At 43.7% G+C, this 22,388-nt stretch overlaps 1 protein-coding gene across 2 annotated transcripts in view; it reads left to right on the forward strand.

Annotated features, from left to right (window-relative positions):
* The window catches only part of TLN2 (talin 2), a 430,025-nt gene that overhangs the window by 327,341 nt on the left and 80,296 nt on the right, over window positions 1-22,388 (forward strand). For both annotated transcript variants that reach the window (XM_077472779.1, XM_077472780.1), the window contains exons 29-34: window positions 526-645; window positions 1,114-1,311; window positions 13,985-14,124; window positions 14,429-14,522; window positions 17,396-17,485; window positions 21,455-21,577. In XM_077472779.1, the coding sequence (XP_077328905.1) occupies window positions 526-645; window positions 1,114-1,311; window positions 13,985-14,124; window positions 14,429-14,522; window positions 17,396-17,485; window positions 21,455-21,577 (765 nt within the window). The remainder of the gene's footprint in view (window positions 1-525; window positions 646-1,113; window positions 1,312-13,984; window positions 14,125-14,428; window positions 14,523-17,395; window positions 17,486-21,454; window positions 21,578-22,388) is intronic.

Consider the following 22,388-nt stretch of genomic DNA (forward strand, 5'->3'; position numbering starts at 1 on the left):
ATGCACAGTGTTGGTGCCAAGACATAGCAAGCCTCACATAGAGAGCCCGTGGGCTTTGTGCTGGGCACCTGTAGTCTAAATCGGGTTTTCCTAACTAGATGTCACCTGGGCTTCTGCTAAAGTATTCTCTGATTTCTACCAGGTAGAGGATGCGGCCTCACCTGGTGCCAGCATTGAGCAGCTGTTTGAGCTGCAGGCAGTCTCAACTTCTCTACTTTTGGATGTCCCAAAGGTGAATGACTTTGTATGTCTCAATGGACTGGAAATACATTTTTTTCTTTTTTCTTGGAAGTACATCGATTTGCTTTGCTACTGAACTGAGGAATGCTAGTAATAAGAGAGGCTGTCGTGGGCCTACAATTATTATTATTTTTTTTTTTAAAGGATAGTCAATCCTTTATCCTATATAACTTGAAAGTGAATTCCTGTGTCCTCAAATGGACTTTAAGAAAAATATTTTATGGTGGGTGGTAACAAAAAAAACTTGTGTTTTCTTTTGATAAAATTCTTACTGTCCTTTTGAAGGTGGCCAAAGCTGTATCTCACTCACTGAATAACTGTGTGAATTGCCTTCCTGGGCAAAAGGATGTGGACATGGCCTTGAAGAGCATTGGAGAGTCTAGCAAAAAGCTTTTGGTGGATTCGGTAAGTTTTGTAGCACACTGGCTAAATTATAAAATTGTAAAAATACTTGATCAATGTGATACAGTTCTTTTCTGGTGTACGTTGCCCCTGCACTCTGTAATGTTTCTCTTGCATTTAATTTACTGTATGTGTTATGCAGAGGTTTTTGGCTTTAAATTTGTGAAATGCTGCATATGCCCAAAACATGGACTATATTAAAAAAAAGAGCCTTCTGGTAAAATTACTGTTTGGCTAAATAAATAAAAGAAATTCAGCATTAAGCAGAGACATCACAAAGCAAGCACACTGTCATTGTTTCTCTGATTTTCTGTCCTCATTTTACTAGTCTAGGAATGCTGCAATTCCAGTACTGCTTGCAGATAACCTTTTCTTCATGGTTGCTTCTGTATACTTCTGTTCATTTTAATGCAGTATGGGCCTGCGTTCATCTTGAAAATAACCAAGGTGTGTTTTTAACTGTCTACTTAGCTTCCCCCAAGTACCAAGTCTTTCCAGGAGGCACAGAGTGAGCTAAATCAAGCAGCAGAGGACCTTAACCAGGCTGCTGGAGAAGTGGTCCATGCTTCCCGTGGCCAGAGTGGGGAGCTGGCAGCTGCTTCTGGAAAATTCAGTGACGATTTTGATGAGTTCCTCGATGCTGGTCTTGAAATGGCTGGACAGACACAGGTACGTCAGCAATACAACTGTAAGTTACTGCTTGATTCAAAAGAATGGACTGTCTTTACTTAACATTTACCTTAAAACACTGCAATGGTGTGAATCCAGTTATGCAGTGGAAATAAATGTTAAAAAAAAAGTTGTGAACAGGAAAGCTTTTTTACTGCAGAAGAGACTTTACATACAAGAGTGCCAAAACACATGCTAAGAAAAAAGCTGTTTAGTGTTCCACACCCAAAAAGGCTGTGCATTCAAGTGAATAGCTGCCCTATTTAGGATGTGCAAAGTATACATCCAGGGCTTTAATCTGGGTGTAAGAAGTTGCTAAAGCTAGAGTTGGCCTTTAATATTGTCAATTAATTTTGTTAATTTCATATTTAAAAGACAAGTATGGTGTTTTGTTATTTTCAAGAACCATATTACCTCGGATCACTGCCGCATCTGTCCCCCGCCAGCTCTAACACTGAGAACCGAGCGATCAGATGGCACCGATCGCTCAGTTCTCAGGGCTCCCTGAGCAGATAGCTGATGACTATCAGTCACTGGCCCTCTGCCCTGTCACCCCCTTACTCACTGGAGCGTTGGACTGTGGGGCGGGAGCGATTGGCTTAGGCTCTCAGTGGCTCGAGATGCTGAGTCGGTGCTGGTCCAGGCTTGTGGGTGGATCTTGACTTCATTGTCACGATATTGCCCAAGCCTGGCCCAGCTCTGTGACATCTGCCAGCAGCAGTCTTCAAAAAGGGTCGCAGGAGTGCAGAACGAACTGCACTCTTGTGATCTACAAGAGAACTAAAGCCAAATTATTTTTGGCTGTACTTCTTTAAGCTGAGTGTTGATGCAGATATTTAAAACATGAAAAACTTGCTCAGTAGTGCAGGGATATATTGTATAATCCAATAGTGTAGTATTATTTAAGTACCTTATGTTTGTTGACCGCACACTTCCAGCAGTGTAAATTATCGAAGAAGGGAGTTCAGTGAGAGAGGTCAGCGTCTGGACTCCATGCTTGCCGTCCTGTCTTCAGTAATTTACACTGCTGGAAGTGTGCGATCACATACTTAAATAGTATTACACTATTGTAGCTCTCTTTTATATGGTCCGCCTCCTGTTCTTAGCTGGCTTGGATATCCCACTGCGAGGGGGTTTGCATCTGAGGATTCACCTACCATCAGAGTGCCCCAGAGGCTTCCTAAACCGTTTTCTACGTTTTTTGGACTTTTTTATATCAACCATAAGGATTCACTCTTGGCACAGACTTGGAATTGTTTGTTTATTCTTTTTGCACTTGGTACATTAGGATGTTTTTTTATACACTAAGGCTGCGTACACACGGGCGGACTGTTCGCCCAACTTTGTCCGCTGAACAGTGTTTGGGCGGACAGTCCGCTCGTGTGTGGGCTTTCAGCGGACAGTTTCAGCGGACAGTTTGACGGACAAGGTTTTTCGGAATTTCCGAAAAACTGTCCGCTGAAACCTTGTTTCAGCGAACAGTCCGCTCGTGTGTAGGCTTGTTCGTCAAACAAAGTTGCGCGCATGCTCAGAAAGGATTTTCACGCCGAAAGTTATAATGCAGTGTATAGGACGTCGTATTTTTCGTCCCGTCGTACGTGCCGTTCACGTCATCGCGCACGGTTTCAGCAAACTGTTCGTCCGTCGTGTGTGGCCATGTCCGTCCATGCTAAGTTTGAGCGGACTGTTTGCCGAAACTGTTTGACGGACAAAGTTGGGCGAACAGTCCCCGCGTGTGTACGCGGCCTTAGTGTATGATATCACGCTTAAGATTGAGTGTTTTTTTTTTCATAATTTCTTTAAGATTAGCACAATTTTTTTTATTTAAAGTTATACTGCATCAGCAAGATCTCTCCCAAAATAAAGATTTCAAAACAGGCTGGGCCTGGGCAAGATGTGCTGTTCAAGCTCATTTAAGAAGCGGAAATAAACATGCAACATTTGAGGACCTTAGATGCAGTGGTCGCCCAAGTAAACTTAAAGTGGAGTTCCACCCAAAAAAAAAAATGTATTGCATGAAAAAAAATATATTTTTTTTACTTACCTTACAGGATGAGCTCAGGCGTGTTCGCATATTCCACGTGCAGAGCCCGCCAGGAAGTCAGCGCTGCGCTAATCACAGGCAGTGAGACATTGCCCCGATGCAGGGCTGCAGAGAGCAGCAAGCGCTCTTGACTGATGAGTCAAAATTTGAAATGTTTGGCTGTATCAGGAGGCAGTTTGTGTGCCAAAGGGCTGGAGAGCAGTGTAGTAATAATTGCAGGTAACCGTGAAGGATAGTGGAGGTTCTTTGCAATTTTGAAGCTGCATTTCTGCAAAAGGTGTTGGAGATTTGGTTGGGATCAATGGTGTCCTCAATGCTGAGAAATACAGGCAGATACTTATCCATCATGCTATACCATCAAGGAGGCGTGTGATTAGCCCCAAATTTATTCTTAAGCAGGACAACACACAGTCAATGTCATTAAGAACTATCTTCAATGTAAAGAAGATCAAGGAGTCCTGGAAGTGAGGGTTTGGCACAGAGCCTTGACCTCAACATCGAGTCTGTGTTACATGGAGACAGAAGGATTTGAGGCAGCCTACAGCCATGGCAAAAAAAATTGAGAATGACACAAATATTAGTTTTCACAAAATGTGCTGTCTCATTTTATGATGGCAGTTTGCATATACTCCAGAATGTTATGAAGAGTGATCAGATTGCAATTAATTGCAACGTCCCTTTGTGGCATGAAAATTAACTTAATCCAGGGCTTGACAAATTTGCTTGGAATCGAGGAGCCAGCTAAAAAAGTTAGGAGCCGGGTCGGTAATGGCGATCCGGACCTGTCCCTGGCCTGACATGGAGATGAGTGAGGGGAAGATGGGCCCCCCTCCTGTCTCCAAGTCATTGCCCATAGCTTTTAGAGGGACATTTTATAAATTTTTTTCAAATGACAATTTTTTTATTTTATTGCATTTTAGTGTAAATATGAGATGTGAGGTCTCTCTGACCCCAGATCTCATATTTAAGAGGACCTGTCATGCTTTTTTCTATTACAAGGGATTTTTACATTCCTTGTTATAGGAATAAAAGTGACACCTTTTTGTTTTTTAACCACTTGCCGCCCGCCCTATAACACGGCGGCAAAGTGGTTTCAAAATCCTGACCGGACATCATATGACGTGATTAGGATTTTGAGCCGCTGTGCACCCCCGGGGGGGGGGACCCTGCGATCGTTGTTGAGGGGTGTCACTGTGACACCCCCGCAACTATGATCTCTTTACCATGTGATCAGCCGTGTCCAATCACGGCTGATCTCAGTGTAAATAGGAAGAGACAGTGATCGGCTTTTCCTCACTCGCGTCTGTCAGAGGCGAGTAGAGGAGAGCTGCTCCTTTGACGGGGGGGGGGGGGGTCTGTGTGGATCGATTATCAGCGCAGCCCCCCCCAAGGATGCCCACACTGGACCGCCAGGGACGCCACCAGACCAGCAGGGATGCCCAGGACAAGGTATGCCACCCTAGACCACCAAGGATTCCAGTCAGTGCCACAATGGATGCCAATAAGTGCCCATAATGGATGCCAATCAGTGCCCACAATGGGCATCACTGATTGACATGCATTATTGTTTGGCACTGATTGGCATCCATTAGTGCAGTATATTATAATACAATGCCGCCTATCAGTGCCCATCTGTGCCGCCTATCAGTGCCCATCTGTGCCGCCTATCAGTGCCCATCTGTGCCGCCTATCAGTGCCCATCTGTGCCGCCTATCAGTGCCCATCTGTGCCGCCTATCAGTGCCCACCTGTGCCGCCTATCAGTGCCCACCTGTGCCGCCTATCAGTGCCCATCTGTGCCCATCTGTGCCGCCTATCCGTGCCCATCTGTGCCGCCTATCCATGCCCATCTGTGCCGCCTATCCATGCCCATCTGTGCCGCCTATCCATGCCCATCTGTGCCGCCTATCAGTGCCACATATCCGTGTCCATCAATGTCACCTCATCAGTGCCACTTCATTGGTGCCACCTCATCGGTGCCCATCAGTGCCGCCTTATCATTGCCCATCAGTGTAACCCCATCAGTGCCCATCAGTAAAAGAGAAAACGTACTTATTTACAAAGTTTTGAAACTGAAACAAAAAAAACATATTTTTTTTCAAAATTTTCTGTATTTTTTTATTTAGCAAAAAATAAAAACCGTAGAGGTGATCAAATACCACCAAAAGAAAGCTCTATTTGTGGGAAAAAAAATTATAAAAATTTCATTTGGGTACAGTGTAGCATGACCACGCAATTGTCATTCAAAGTGCGACATCGCTGAAAGCTCAAAATTGGTCTGGGCAGGAAGGTGTTTAAGTGCCTGGTATTGAAGTGGTTAAAAGAACAGTGAAAAAATTAAAACTAAAAGAAAAAAAAATTTTTTAAAACGCGCCCTGTCCCGCCGAGCTCGCGTGCAGAAGCGAACGCATATGTGAGTAGCGGCCGCATATGAAGCGGTGTTCAAACCACACATGTGAGGTACCGCTGTGATTGGTAAAGCGAGAGCAATAATTCTAGCCCTAGACCTCCTCTGTAACTCAAAACATGCAACCTGTAGGAATCTTTTAAACATTGCCTATGGAGATTTTAAAGGGTAAAAGACTGTAACCATTCCACGAGCAGGCGCAATTTTGAAGCGTGACATGTTGGGTATAAATTTACTCGGCGTAACATTATCTTTCACAATATTAAAAAAAATTGCCCTAACTTTACTGTTTTATTTTTTAAATTAAATAAATTATTTTTCCCCAAAAAAGTGCGCTTGTAAGTCCACTGCGCAAATACGGTGTGACAGACAGTATTGCAACGACCGCCATTTTATTTTCTAGGGTGTTAGAATAAAAAATATATATAATGTTTAGGGGTTCTAAGTAAAGGGAAGGAGATAAGCGGGCAGAGAAAACAGACAGGGGAAGCTCCATTAGCATTGCTGGTTGTCCTACCAATGGCCACCACAAGAGGGCGCCAGATTCCCAAATGAAGCATAGGACCACAGAAGGCCTCAAAGCCGCGGCCTCAATTACCGTCCGGCGGCGGCGCGGCCTAACGCGATCACGCGGGGGGATGCATGGAGACAGGATACCCCCCAGCTGTGCCGCGCCAGGTCGATAATTCTAGTCGCAAATGCGACCTGGCGCCCGGGGTTTGTCGAGCCCTGACTTAATCCCATAAAAAATAATTTACACTGCATTTATAAAAAAGCCTTCAGGATGCCCAAGAAAGTCCAGCAAGTGCAGGACTGTCTCCTACAGTTGATTCAGCTGCAGGTTTGGACCACAGATGTGAGTACATCCGCACACACACTGAGGCAAATATTTTTGGAGGATGGCCTGGTATCAAGAAGGGCAGCAAAGCAGCCACTTCTCTCCAGAAAAAATTTCAGGGACAGACTGATATTCTTCAAAAGGTACAGGGATTGGACTGCTGAGGACTGGGGTAAAGTCATTTACTCTGAATCCCTTTTCCGATTGTTTGGGGCATCTGGATAAAACTGTCTGGAGAAGAAAAGGTGAGCTCCACCATCAGTCCTGTGTCATGCCAAAAGTAAAGCATCCTGAGGTCATTCATGTGTGGGGTTGCTTCTCAGCCAAGGGAGTGGGCTCACTCACAATTTTGCCTAAGAACACAGCCATGAATAAAGAATTGTAGAAAAACATCCTCTGAGAGCAACTTCTCCCAACCATCCAAGAATAGTTTGATGAACAATGCCTTTTCCAGCATGTTGGAGCACCTTGCCATAAGGCAAAAGTGATAAATAAGTGTCTTGGAGATCAAACCACCAAAAATGTTGGGTCCATGGTAAGAAAAATCCTCAGACCTTAATCCTCAAGAGGCAGATGAACAAAACCCCCCACAATTTCTGATAAAATCCAAGCATTGATTATGCAAAAATGGGTTGCCTTCAGTCAGGATGCGGCCCAGAAGTTGATTGACAGCATGCCCGGTGAATTACAGAGGTCTTGAAACACTTATGAAATGCTTGTAATTATACTTTAGTATACCATAATAACATCTGACAAAAATATCTAAAAACACTGAAGCAGCAGACTTTGTGACAATTAATATTTGTGTCATTCTCAAACTTTTTGCCACAGCTGTACATCCACAGTGGTTAGTTCTCTGGAAGATGTTTGGAACAACCTACCTTCCGAGTGCCTTCAAAAACTGTGCAAGTGTACCTAGAAGAATTGATGCTGTTTTGAAGACAAAGAGTGGTCACACCAAATATTGATTTGGATTTCTTTATTCACTTCATTTACTTTACATTTACCGTATATACTCGAGTATAAGCCGAGATTTTCAGCCTCTTTTTTGAGGCTGAAAGTGCCCCCTCGGCTTATACTCGAGTCACCGCTGTCTGACTGCTCGATCAGCGTATCGAGCAGACAGACGGCGGACATTAAAATTCAAAAGCCGCGCCTCCTTCTCCGCCTCCGCCTGTGATAGGCGGAACACTGAATTTCCCAGCAGTCAGTGTTCCGCCTATCACGGACATCCGCTCATTCTCATACTACGGACGAGTATGAGAGGATGTCCGTGATAGGCGGAACACAGGCTGCTGGGAAATTGAGTGTTCCGCCTATCACAGGCGGAGGCGGAGCTTTTGAATTGTAGAATGGCCGCCGAGAAGAGCGGCGATCCTGGAGCGGCGATCCATCGGCACGACACGGGACGGAGGAGGCACGGGACGGAGGAGGCTCGGGACGATGGCGGCTCGGGACGGAGGCTTGGGACACAGGTAGGCTGGACACACACACAAGGCTGCACGGACACACACACACACACACACACACACACACACACACACACACAGGGATGGATGGATGGATGGATGGATACACACACACACACACACACACAGGGATGGATGGATGGATGAATACACACACACACACACACACACACACACACACAGGGATGGATGGATGGATGGATACACACACAGGGATGGATGGACGGACACACACACAGGGATGGATGGATGGATGGATGGATGGATGGACACACACACAGGGATGGATGGACGGACACACACACAGGGATGGACGGACACACAGGGATGGACAGCCATGTCTCACCCTCGGCTTATACACGAGTCAATAAGTTTTCCAGTTTTTTGGGGGTAAATTGGGGGCCTCGGCTTATATTCGGGTCGGCCTATACTCGAGTATATACGGTAGTTAGTTGATAAAAAGAAACTATTAATACTTCTATTTATGAAATTCTTAATTTATAGCTTTTTTTCACACTTTATTTTTATTTAGAGGGGGAGCCTTTAAGAGATGATTTTTTTATTTTATTTTTATTCCATAAATACATTATTAACAATTTAAGGACCGCCCACGTAGATTTACTGTGGCAGGGCAACCCCTTAGCGCAAATCACGTACCGGTATGTGATTTTTTTTTTCTTAGACACTGTGGTGTGCATGCTCCTCCCCCACCAGATTTGTAAGATACTAGTTTATCCTCCATATTGGGATCATTAATACTTCCTCCATCTGTGGATGCCTTTCCTATGCATTCTTGGCTAAGGAAGCTTATGTATGCTGAATGGGAACATCCGGATAAACAGTATTATCCTCGTAAGAGATTCTCTACACTTTATCCTATGGAAGAGGACTTCTATAAGAAATGGGGGGTTCCAGCAATTGATACTGCGATTCCCTCAGTGAATAAGAATCTCACATGTCCGATAGATAATGCGCTAATGTTAAAGGATCCAACAGATAAAAAGTTGGAACTTATTTCTAAAAGCCATATGGCTTTAGCAAGTTCAGTAGCGCACCCGGTTCTTGCCGCAATTGCCGTATCCCAGTCTATTAAGGAACAGTTTGAGGAGGTGCTTAAAGTTTTGCCTGATGAACAGGCCCAACATTGCGCTGATTTATCAGACGCACTATATTGCACAGTAGATGCTATGAGAGAGTCTATCATTCAAATCTAACAGCTGAAAAGTTGGTCAGCCAAAGCACCGTGTAAAAAGCTCTTAGCCAGTTTCCCTTTTCATGGTGAATGGCTATTTGGAGATGATTTGGATGAATACCTACTAAAGATCTCTAATGGCAAAAGCTCTCTTTTACCAGTAAAGAAGAAATTCAAACATTTCTCCTTTAAGCATGCTTCTTCTCCTGTGCCAGTGGCATCAGCCTCTAGGCAGTCTCGATGGCCTCAACCATCAGGTTCAAGGGAGGGCAGCACCAAGGTCAGAAGAGATCTAGGGGCAGAAAGCCCACAAAACAGCTCGCTCGGGTTGGGGGAAGGCTCCTGCAATTCTCAAGGATCTGGCAGGAACAATGTTGAGACAGATGTGTGGCTTCTGCTGTTTCTCTAGGTTCCAACTAGAGTTCCGAGATTTTCCATCTCCTCGGTTCCTAAGGTCAAATGTTCCCAAGGACCCAGAGAAGAAGGCTCTCCTTCTAGCGCTGGATCATCTGTTATCCAAGTCAGTGATATCAGAGGTTCCCTTAGAGGAACAGGGAAAGGTTTTTATTCAAACCTTTTTACAGTTCCAAAACCAAAGTAAGACCTATTCTAGATCTCAAAGATCGGTCTAGCCACAGCACCATGGGTGTTCTCAAAAATTCTGGCACCTCCTCTAGCCAGATTAAGGGCTTAAGGCATAATGATCCTAGCCTACTTCTGCGACGATCTGCTTTTAATAGATCATTCAGTTGCATGTCTAAACCACAGTCTGATCACAACTGTAAACTGGCTGGATTCTCAACCTAGAAAAATCCTCCTTAAAACCATCAAGGAGATTACAGTACTTGGGTCTGGTCATAGATACCATACAGAAAAAGGTATTTCTACCCCAGACAATAATCGGTTCCATTGTAGAGCTAATTCAACTCATCAAAGAAAAAGCCTTCCATTCGGTTGTGCATGAGATTGTTGGCAAAAATGGTGGCCTCCTTCGAGGCCGTCCCTTACGCGCAGTTTCATTCAAGACTGCTACAAAACACAATCCTGTCGGCCTGCAACAAGAAGGTTCAGGCCTTAGATTTTCCAATACGCCTGGCTCCCGACGTGCACCAGGGCCCAAGTTGGTGGTTGGTATCCAGCAACCTCCAAAAGGGGAAATAATTTCTACCAGTCTCCTGGAAAGTGGTGACAACGGATGTCGGCCTTCTAGGCTGGGAAGCAGTCCTGGAAGAGGATTCTGTTCAGGGGAGATGGTCCAAGTTGGAAAGAACCTTGCCTATCAACATTTTGGAGATTCGGGTGGTTCGTCTGGCTCTAAAGTCCTGGACGGTCAGACTGAGGGACTGTCCTGTCAGGATTCAGTCCGACAATGTCACGGCTGTGGCTTACATCAATCACCAGGGGGCCACGTGGAGTCGTGCAACACAAAAAGAAGTGAATCATGTTCTGACTTGGGCAGAACACAAAGTCCCTTGCCTATCGGCAATATTCATTCTGGGAATAGAAAATTGGCAGGCGGACTACTTGAGTCACCAACAATTATTTCCCGGAGAATGGTCTCTTCACCCCAACATCATCTTAGCAATATGTCGGAAGTTGGGTACAAAGGTTCCGCTAGCTTACGGAACAGACACGTTAGTCTTCCCATGGGATCAGTTTTCTCTGATCTATGCATTTCCTCCAGTTCTGCTACTTCCGCAGGATGAAGCAGGAACAAAAGGAGGTGATTCTGGTGGCCCCAGCGTGGCCCAGAAGATATTGGTTTCCCGAGATCATAAAGATGGCAGTAGGAGTCCCTTAGACTCTGCCATTATGGCCAGACCTTTTCACACAAGGTCTGGCATTCCATCCTACCTTACAGTCGCTAAATTTAACGGTTTGGCTATTGAGACCCACATTCTAAAAGAACGTGGTTTGTCTCCTTCGGTAGTTTCTACCTTGATTAATGCCAGGAAGCCGGGTTTCAGAGTCATTTACTATAGAGTCTGGAAGGCATATGTTTCCTGGTGTGGATCCAGGGGTTGGCACCCCAGGAAATATGTAATCGGTACAATCCTTGATTTTCTGCAAATGGGATTAGAAATGAAGCTGGCCTTGAATGCTATCGAGGACCAGATCTCGGCCTTGTCAATATTTTTTCAACGGCCTCTAGCTTCTCACTCTTTAGTGCATAGCTTTGTTCAGGAGGTAGCACGAATCAATCCCTCTATCAAGGCACCTCTAAATCCTTGGGATTTAAACTTGGTCTTATCAGCTTTGCAGAAACGGCATTTTGAACCTTCACGTGAAATTCCCTTCCCTTCTTTTGACTAGAAAGATAGTCTTTCTGGTTGCCTTTTCTTCTGCTAGAAGAGTATCAGAACTAGCGGCTCTGTCTTGTAAAGAGCCAAATCTGATCATGTATAAGGATAAAGAGGTGTTACGTCCTCATCCTGAATTCCTACCAAAGGTGGTGACAGGTTTTCACTTAAACCAAGATATTGTTCTTCCTTCTTTCTTCCCAGAGCCTCGATCTAGGGAAGAAAAGGCACGGTCAGAGTGTATTTAAAGGTGACCGCTCAGGTTCGTAAAATAGATGTTTTATTCGTACTGCCAGATGGGCCAAAAAGAGGACAGGCAGTGTCGAAATCCACAATTTCCAAGTGGTTTCGTCAAGTCATTATTCAGTCTTATGGTTTAAAGAAGAAAATTCCTCCTTTTCATGTTAAAGCACACTCAACCAGGGTAGTTAGTTAGTGCATCTTGGGCGGTGCATCATCAGTCCTCTATGGCTCAGATCTGTAAGGCTGCAACTTGGTCTTCAGTTCATACGTTTACCAGATTTTTATCAAATCGACGTTAAAGGTCATGAGGATATTGCCTTCAGTGTGCTGCAGGCTGCAGTACAAGTCTTTTGGCCCCTTTTTTTTGTTGTCTCCCTCCCTTCAGTTGCCATTGCTATGGGACATCCCACATAGTAACTACTATGGCTCTGTGTCCGCTGATGTAAGAAACGAAAACAGGATTTTTAAAATGGCTTCCCTGTAAAATCCTTTTCTTTGATGTACATCAGGGGACACAGAGGTCCCTCCCTTCTTATTATACTCTTGTATTGCTTAGCTACAAAACTGATAACTCCAAATAATGGGAGGGGTTATATAGGGGAGTACAAATCTTGCCTTAGGGTCCATCACCTGTCGGTTCCCATAATAACCCACATAGTAACTAGTAACTCCTATGGGTCTGTGTCCCCTGATTAACAAAAAATTTAAATTGCAGAGGTGATCAAATACCACCAAAAAAAAGCTCTATTTGTGGGGAAAAAATTATAAAAATGTAATTTGGGTACAGTGTGGCATGACCACGCAATTGTCATTCAAAGTGCGACAGCGCTGAAAATTGGTCTGGCTAGGAGGGGGTTTACGTGCCCAGTAAGCAAGTGGTTAAAGAGGAGTTTCCCTTTAAAAAAAAAAAAAAAAAGAAAAGCCAGCAGCTACAAATACTGCAGCTGCTGACTTTTAATAATCAGACGCTTACCTGTCCCAGGGTACAGTGATGCGGGGGAACGAATCCCCGCTCGTCGCCCCCCCCCCCCCCCCCTCTCGGTGGCACCGGCATTGCGACTGTGGGCACCTGTCTGTGGCTGCACAGCCGGGCACCCACTGCGCATGCGCGAGAGTGTCGCCACACGCCGTCATTGGCCGCGCAGTCATCTGGACCCTGTCACGTCTCCCAGATAACTGACAAGAGGGAGGGGGCGCCATGAGGAAGTTATGTCAGGAGCCCAGGCACTGAAGGAGGCAAACTTCGAGGAACCCCCTAGCAACAGGCATTTAGAGGCGAGTTTAGGAATTTTAAGCATTTTTGTGTGTGTGTGTGTGACACCACTTTAATGAAGAAATTCAATTTTTTTAACTTTTTTTTTTATGGTGAACGTTTTATAGTTGAGCGTAAAAAATAGTGTTTTTTTTTTTTTTTTTTTTGTATATAGCACAAAAAATAAAAACCACAGAGGTAATCAAATGCCACCAAAAGAAAGCTCTATTTGTGGGGAAAAAAAGATATTGATTTTATTTGGGTACAGTGTCGCACAACCGTGCAATTGTCGGTTAACGTAACGCAGTGCCGTATTGCAAAAAATGGCCTGGTCAGTAAGGGGGTAAAACCTTCAGGAGTGAAGTGGTTAAGACAGAAACTGTTATACAATTAAGACAACAATCAATTGATTTTTCTTGTACACATGAAGAGATGTCAAAAGCAACACCATGATACATGCTCAGTGCATCAATGATTTGTTTGTAACTAATAAACTTTTCTGGTGATAGCAAACATTGAGGTGACTAAGCGACCAAAGAAGAATGAAGCTCAGGTAACGTCACCCAGAAAAAAGGGATAACTAGAAGTACACGTACGATTTAAGATGTGTTCTGTCACCTTTAATTTGACGTAGAACCATTGCTAAGTTCTGAAATGGATAAGGTTCATTGTACTGAATAATACATGCTGAAGTAACGGTGAGCTACCAGAGACAGGGCATTGCTGACGTAATAACAAAGCCTGTGTGTCAATCCAGGGTGTATGACAAGATGGAATACATGGAGTAATAGGCATGGTGTTTTCAAGCAGCTGTTGTCAGTGAGAATGGAAAGCTGCCTCAGCCATGGAGTCTCTTGCCCCTGTATGTGCTCTTGTTCTACTCACTGTAGACCTCTTACCTAGTTGTTGTTGTTGTTGTTGTTTCATAGAACAAAGATGACCAGATTCAAGTTATAGGGAATTTGAAGACCATCTCAATGGCATCTAGCAAACTGCTTTTGGCTGCAAAGTCTCTTTCTGTGGATTCTGGGGCTCCAAGTGCCAAAAATCTTCTGGCAGCAGCTGCGAGGTGGGAGAGAGCGGTCACCTTTTGTCTGTTTCATGTCTCAGTGCTTTTTTTTTTCTTTTCTTTTTTTATTTATTTTTTTACCAACTTGCACTTTTCCTATACATGAGAATCTTTATTTATCTCCTAAATCATAAACCATAATTATTTTTTTCCCCTCATTTCTTCATGTTTCTTTTGTTCATGCTTCTATGCAGAACTGTCATTTTTATCTTAAAGCATGAATAAAATAATATAGCTTGCCTCTGTGAACAGAATACAGGTATGCACATTGTGGATTCACAAAAATTCTTTTGTGTGTTTCCAGGGCCGTGACAGAGAGCATAAACCAACTGATCACTATATGCACCCAGCAGGCTCCAGGACAGAAGGAATGTGACAATGCTCTGCGTGAGCTGGAGGTCTGTTTTATGATTTTAGACTTTGATATGCGCCTAAAGACGTTGCTATTTATGCAGTACCCCTATGTCATTTGCTAAGTTACTACTATTAAATTGATTTGATTTTTTTTTTTTTCGGTTCAGATACATTTGATTATATATCAGATTTAATTTCACACAGAACTTTTACTTTGAACACAAATCATTTATTTTCTCCTGTTGTCTCTTTTCAGTTCAAATCACATTATGTTGGAAATATGTAATTTATCTTTGTGACCCAACTGAGTAGATTATGAACCAGGTTAGAGTACTATAACTTACCGTATTTATCGGCGTATAACACGCACCTTTTTACCCCCTAAAATCAGGGGGAAATCGGGGGTGCGTGTTATACACCGATCCCCCTCTGTTTGTAAGCCTTTCTGCCATTCTCTGCGGCTTCCGGGTAGTTTCGGGCATTCTCGGCTATTTTCGGCCACACTTGGCTGTTCTCGGCGGCTTTCGGAAAGCCAAAAGCCACCGAGAATTGCCGAAAATAGCCGAGAGCGGCTGAAAATACCCGAAAGCTGCCGAGAACTACCGAGCGCCGCCGAGATACACAGGACATCCGCTCTGTATCTCGGCGGTGCCATTTTTAAATGGCAAACACACAGACAAGACTGCAAATGACTGACAAGGCTAAATGCAAGGCTGCAAATGACTGACAAGGCTAAATGCAAGGCTGCAAATGACTGACCAGGCTAAATGCAAGGCTGCAAATGACACTGGCAAGGCTGCAAATGACACTGTCAAGGCTGCATTGATGGGCATGTAAACGTAAGTTTTTTTTTTTTCCTTAAACTTCCCTCCTAAAAGTTTTTTCTTTTAAATCCCCTCCTAAACTTGGGGTGCGTGTTATATGCTGATAAATATGGTAAGTTTGAAAGTTACTCATTAAAGTGATTGTAAAGGTAAAAAAAAAAACATTTTTTATACTTGCCTGCTCTGTGCAATGGAATTGCACAGAGCGGCCGTGAACCTCCTCTTTTTCTGGTCCAACGCTGATGCTCCTAGCCCCTCCCCTCTGTTCAGTTCCCCTGTAGAAAGCTGCTTTCCATGGGGGCACTCGTGCGTGCTTGCACCCGAGCCCTACCCCCTGCTCCCTCGTCACTGACTTTTGATTGACAGCACTGGGACCCAATTGCTCCTGATGCCCCAGCAAAGCCAGCAAGGCCCAGAATTGAGGGGAGAGAAGAGCTGCAGATGTGCACGGCGCTGGATTCAATGAGGGCTCAGGTAAGTAAAGGGGGGGGGGGGGTGAGGAGGGATGCTGAAACCTAAACATTTTTTACCTTAATGCAAGTAATGCATTAAGGTAAAAATAGTTTAGGCTTTACGACCACTTTAAATTACATGAAAATAGTACTTCAATCTATAGATTTTTATATTGCTTCAGTGGGCAGTGCTTTTATATCTAACATTAGTTACATTAGCATTTCTCAGTCAGGGTTCCTCTTGAGGTTGGTAGAGATTCCTGGAGCAGTGAACAGTACACCAAAGTAAGGGGGATTGTTTTCACTTACCATCAAAATAAAATTCCCTCTTTATCTTGATGGTCAGTGAAAACGATCCCCCTTACTTTGCTGTAATTTTCACTGCGGCAGAAATCTCTACAAACCTCAATGCTCTTATGCACTTGGCAGCTAAGAATATGCATGCATCATACATGCTAGGGGGAGTACAACTGGGGAAATCCATAGTGGAGAAGGATCTGGGGATTTTGGTAGATCGTAAGCTAAATAATAGCATGCAATGCCAAGCTGCGGTTTCCAAAGCGAGCAAAGTCCCTTTTTGTATTAAGAGAGCTATAGACTCCAGAGAGAGATATAATTTTGCCCCTGGTCAAATCATTAGTAAGACCTCATCTGGAATATGCAGTTCAGTTTTTGGCACCAGTTCTCAAAAAGGATATCGGGGGGACTGGAGAAAATACAGGGAAGGGCAACCAAACTGATAAGAGGCGTGGAGGAGCTCCGCTATGAGGAATGATTAGAGGAACTGAATTCACTCTTGAGAAGAGGAGAGTAAGGGGGGATATGATCAACATGTTCAAATATATAAGGGGTCCATATAGTGAACTTGGTGTTTAGTTATTCTCTGTACGGTCAACCCAGGGGACAAGGGAGCACTCTTTACATCTAGAGGAAAAGAGATTTAATCTCCAAATATGGAAAGGTTTCTTCACAGTAAGAGCTGTGAAAATGTAGAATAGACTCCCTCCAGAGGTGGTTCTGGCCAGCACAGTAGATTGCTTTAAAAAAGGCCTGAATACTGTCCTAAATGTATGTAATATAACTGGGTGCTAACATTTATAGGTAAAGTTGATCCAGGGAAAATCCGAATGCCTCTTGGGGGATCAGGAAGGAATTTTTTCCCCTGCTGTAAAATTTGGAGCATGCTCTGCTGGGGTTTTTGGCCTTCCTCTGGATCAACTGTGGGTATGGAATTGGGTATATTGGATTGTATGATATTTTTTTTTTTTTTTATGGTTGAACTGGATGGACTTGTGTCTTTTTCCAACCTGACTAACTATGTAACTATGTAAGAGGAACCCTAACTGAGAAAAGCTAACTTAGCTAATGTTAGATATAAAAGCACTGCCCATTGAAGCAATCTAAAAATATAGATGTTATTAACATTGACCTGAGAAGCAGGAAGGAGCAAGAAAGAATCAGCAGCAGCTGCTCTTTTCGTTTATTTCACATTTATTATTATTTACATATGTTACCATAGCGTGGGTATTTATATTATTTGATACAGCAAAATTACTGTAGCACTAACATTATGTCATGGCTGGAGTTATACCTTCTTTGGCTGTTTATAATCTTAGAATGTGTTGCTTGTTTTTTTTTCAGACAGTAAAGGGGATGCTTGAGAACCCCAATGAGCCAGTCAGTGACCTTTCATACTTTGACTGCATAGAGAGTGTAATGGAGAACTCCAAGGTACGTTAACACATCTTATCTACTTGCTTACCAGGACAATTCTGACACTTCTCTCATATATGTAAAAAATAAGATATTTTTTTTGATAGAAAATTACTTAGAACCCCCAAACCTTATATTATATATATTTTTTTCAGCAGAGACCCTAGAGAATAAAATGGGGATTATTGCAATTTTTTATGTCACGGTATTTGCACAGCAGTTTTTCTAATGCAATTTTTTGGAACACACATACACATTACTGAATAAAAAATAAAAATAAAGCACAATATATAGTTGGTTTGTAAAATATCACAAATTATGTTAAATAGACACCCAACATGTCATGCTTTAAAATTGTGCCCTTTCGTGGAATGGCGGCAAACTACTGTACTTCATCTCCATAGGTGACACTTTAAACATTTCTACAGGTTGGCACTTTAGAGTTAGAGGAAATCTAGTGCTAGAATTATTGCTCTTGCTCTGACCTTCACGGCGATACCTCACATGTGTGGTTTGAACACCGTTTACATATGTGGTTGTGACCTATGTATGCTTTTTCACCACTGCACACGAGCACAGGGGCGCTTTAAAAAAAATAAAAAATAAAATTATATTTATTTTTTTATATATTTTTTATTTTTACACTGCCCTTTATAAAAAAAAATGTAATCACTTTTATTCCTCTCACAAGGAATGTAAATGTAGCACCCTGTAGCTTAGGCAGGGAGCTCCTCACAAATGTATTTGCCAGGAGTAGTTATCCTGGTTGATTGATAGAGATCCATTGGTATCTTCCTAAGGTTGGCCTTGTTGCACTTTTCTCTTCTACTACTAGGTGGCCATGTACTTGGTGATACTAGATATGAGAAGGGCAACCCAAGGTCAGTTTATGGGTTTATGGGTATATGGGTTATCTCAGCCAATGGACAAGGGTTTTCTTGAATCCCTTGGCCTTCTGAGAGCACCTATCTATATAGGTGGAATCTGGTGATCTGTGTTGTGTGTTACCTGGACGGCTGACTGGGTAGGTGTGTGTCGTACACCCCGGGCTGCTAGGACAGAGATTGGGCCTTGCCTGGGGGCATCTGGCTGCCAGGCTGTGTGAGGGCCTATCCAGAAGTAAGAGGGCAGCGCATGGGTAGAATTGCGGCTTGCAGTCCAACCAGAAAGGGGCAGTTCTGCTGGCCGGAGAACCTGCTGTGGTCCCAAGGTAGAAGGGAAGCTGTCACCACTAAGGGACCAGCCACCTTTACCAGGGACCACAGTAAGTAACTGAATCAAGTACCGGAGCAGTATTCTCACCGAACGGGCATGGTGAAGAATCGAGAAACTTCAGGTGGTGATCAAGTCAGGGAACCCAGCCAGGGGAGGAGATCCCCGCAGAGTAGCCTTGTGTGTCAAGCCAGGGACTGAGCTGGTCAGCAGGGGTGAAGCTTTAGAAGTATCTGGAGTGCCAAGCTAGGGACCCAGCAGGGAAGCATGGGTGACGCTTGAGGGATATACCATTGCACAGATTGGAGGAGCTCAATGGATTCAGAGTCGGTGAATCAGAGGGTCTAGTGAGAGACCGAGAGCTCAGGGTTGAAGAATTACAAGAGGTTGTAGTGAAGCTAAAGGAACCGTAATGTTTTAGTTAGGTACTGTTAAAGACACTTGCCATAGGAGACAGCATTCCTGCATGTGCAGATGTGGCGCCTTGCTGGGACCTTTCCCTGCACTACTGTTGTCCTATTGAAGTCAGGAAGTCAACAACTACTTAAGGGTGTCCTGGCCCTAACCCTCTTCCCCAAAAAATACAAAAATTACTTTTAAGAGAAATAAAACCTCTTTTGCATCCAAGAAGTGTCTCGAGCCCAATGACTTTCACCATCTTTGCACCCACTATGCCTCACAACCCACTACATATTGAAGGATGTCTGCTATCTTTGGCCTTAGAGGTCCTCATTAAACTGGAAGAGGCTAAAGGCTTTGCTACATAAACATCCCTTGTGATAGAAATAAGCAGTGACAGAATCTCTTGACCCATCTCTCCTCCACAATGTAAAGCATTAGATATTAAAAAAACATTGATCCTGATGCTTTAAAAAAAAAATGGCCTTGTTTACATTGGGCTGGACCCGGAAGTGACATCATGTTGTTGCTCCAAACCTCCTAGCCCATAGAGATGAGCGGAGGCCATCTTTCCTCTGTTCATCTGTTACCAGCCGTCGCAACCACCGGACCAGTGCTCAGGGCTACCAATCATCCAGGTAAGCCCAATAACCACTAGGAAGCAGCGGGGTCAGGGTGGGTGACCATCCCACCGCTTCTAAAAGTGATCCAGTGGTGAATCCAAGGCTCAGACCACTTTTATCGGTTAGTGAATCGCAGGCTGAAAAAAACAATACTGGGGTTATGGCATAATGCTGCAGCAATAACCCCAGTATTCAACTTCTTACTGAGGACATCTTTTGTCTATGGCCCGGTCGGCAAGTGATTAACCACTTACAGACCGGACCATTTTGCTGGTCAAAGACCAGACCACTTTTTGTGATTCGGCAGTGGGGGCCGCTTTAACTGACAATTGCGCGGTCCTGCAACGTGGCTCCCAAACAAATTTGATGTCCTTTTTTTCCCACAAAGAGCTTTCTTTTGGTGGTATTTGATCACCGCTGCGGTTTTTATTTTTTGCGCTATAAACAAAAATAGAGCGACAATTTTGAAAAAAACGCATTATTTTTTACTTTTTGTCATAATAAATATCCCCCAAAAATATATAAAAAAACATTTTTTTCCCCCAGTATAGGCCGATACGTATTCTTCTACATATTTTTGCAAAAACAAATCGCAATAAGCGATTATTGATTGGTTTGCACAAAAGTTATAGCGTTTACAAAATAGGGATAGTTTTATGGCATTTTTATTAATAATTTTTTATTTATTTATTTTACTAGTAATGGCGGCGATCAGCCATTTTTATTGTGACTGCGATATTGCAGCGGACACATCTGACATTTTTGACACATTTTTGGGACCATTGTCATTTATACATTTATCACTGCTATATAAATGCAGTGATTCCTGTGTAAATGACACTGGCAGTGAAGGGGTTAACCAGTGGGTGACAGTGTAGGGGTTAAGTTTTCCTAGGGGTGTGTTACTAACTGTGGGGGGTTGGGCTTTCATTTAGTGAACACTGATCTCTGTTCCAATCACATGGAGCAGAGATCAGCGTCACTAGTTGCTAGTTAGAATGGGGAAATGCTGTTTACACGGCATTTCCTCTATTCAGCAGCCCCGTGAGACGATCGCGGGTATGCCCCCGGCGATCGAGTCCATGGGACCCATGACCGGACTCACGGGGGTCCCGACTGGCACGCGAGCGATGGCAGGGCGGCATTGAAGATTGGATGTCCTGTATGCCAATATGCCTGCCCGTGCCATTCTGCTGACGTACATCGGCGTGCGCCGGTCGGGAACTGGTTAAAGAGGAAATTAACTCCTGAGTTTCCCCCCCCCCCCCCTTTTTTTTTCTTTCATTGCATAGTAAAGGCATATTGTGCTAGTATGCATCGTATATTGGCACATTATGTGACACCTACCTGCAAACGAAGCCCACGCCGTCCCCAGTGCAGGCCGCATCCATCTTCGCTCATCTTCCTTCCAGGGCCGTGGACTCCAGCTGTGTGACTGGCCGCAGCCACATAACATCACTCCACATCAGAAGGAGAGCCGCCAGTCAAGGCACATGCTCCTGAAGAAACAGCGCGGGCGGCCATTCCTTCAGAGTGCATGTGCCGGTGACATCGTCAGCACAGTAAATATCTCCTAAACAGCACACAGTCAGGAGATATTTATAGTACCTATAAGTAAGCCTTATTCTAGGCTCACCTATAGGTACAAATCATAAAGGAAGTTATACAATGTATTTAAAGTACAGATATCACATACAGTATGTACCAGAGTCCAATAATAAAGCATGAACTTTGTTCTATTAACTTTTGTCAGGTTCTTGGAGAATCGATGGCAGGAATATCTCAGAATGCCAAAACAGGAGACTTGCCATCATTTGGGGAGTGTGTGAGTGTAGCATCTAAGGCTTTGTGTGGTCTTACAGAAGCTGCTGCCCAGGTGAGATTCTGACTCCTTGTCATATGTTAAGCAGGACTTCATTTGTACTGATTTTGTGGGCAGATATGTGACGTAAAGCTGTACATTTAGTACTTGGCTGTCCCGGGTCCTCTAATATGTTCACTGCTACAGCCAAACCTCTTCTTTACAATTCTTAACCAGGCTCTGCTCCCCATGCCACAATCTCCATTTATTTCTGAGACTGTATTGAGACTTGTAAAGGGTCCTAGGAGGGAGGATCTTACTCTGAAAAGAGACCTGCATTAATGGTACACCTGTCCTTAAAATTGTATTTATATTGTTGTGTTGTATTGCCTTAAAGCTGTATTAAACCCAAAACCAAATATTTAAAATAATGCAGCTTACCAACTATTAGATGTGGTGGATATTTTTTTTCTTAGGCTATCACTCTGTTTTCCCCTGGTGATCTGCCTAGTAACATACCTCCTGTATTAGACTGCCCTACTCTGGATGAATGAGCACAGGGGGCCACCTTTTAGACAGCAGCATTGTCAGTCTTGGGTAGGGGAGTGTTGTACTAGCAGGTTTATATACATTAACAAATTGAAGCCAAGCACTGGCATTCAATTTAAGCCTTCACATCTCAGAAATGCTATACTTGGGTGTTGTTTTTCTGTGGTTTTTTGTTCTTGCAGTAAAATCTATTTTTAGTTCATTGAGAGACATTGGTCTCAATGTATGATCCTGCTCTGGGTAGTGCTTTGCCACAAAACTGAGGCATGCTGGGAGTAGGAGGGGTTTTACTCGCCTGGCCATAATTTTTCTGTTTGCCAGTGTCCAGTCCTAATGT

The sequence above is a fragment of the Lithobates pipiens genome, unplaced genomic scaffold (genome assembly GCF_037356315.1).
Source record: "Lithobates pipiens isolate NorthernLeopardFrog02 unplaced genomic scaffold, aLitPip1_a1.2 Scaffold_8, whole genome shotgun sequence".
Classification (NCBI taxonomy): Eukaryota; Metazoa; Chordata; class Amphibia; order Anura; family Ranidae; genus Lithobates; species Lithobates pipiens.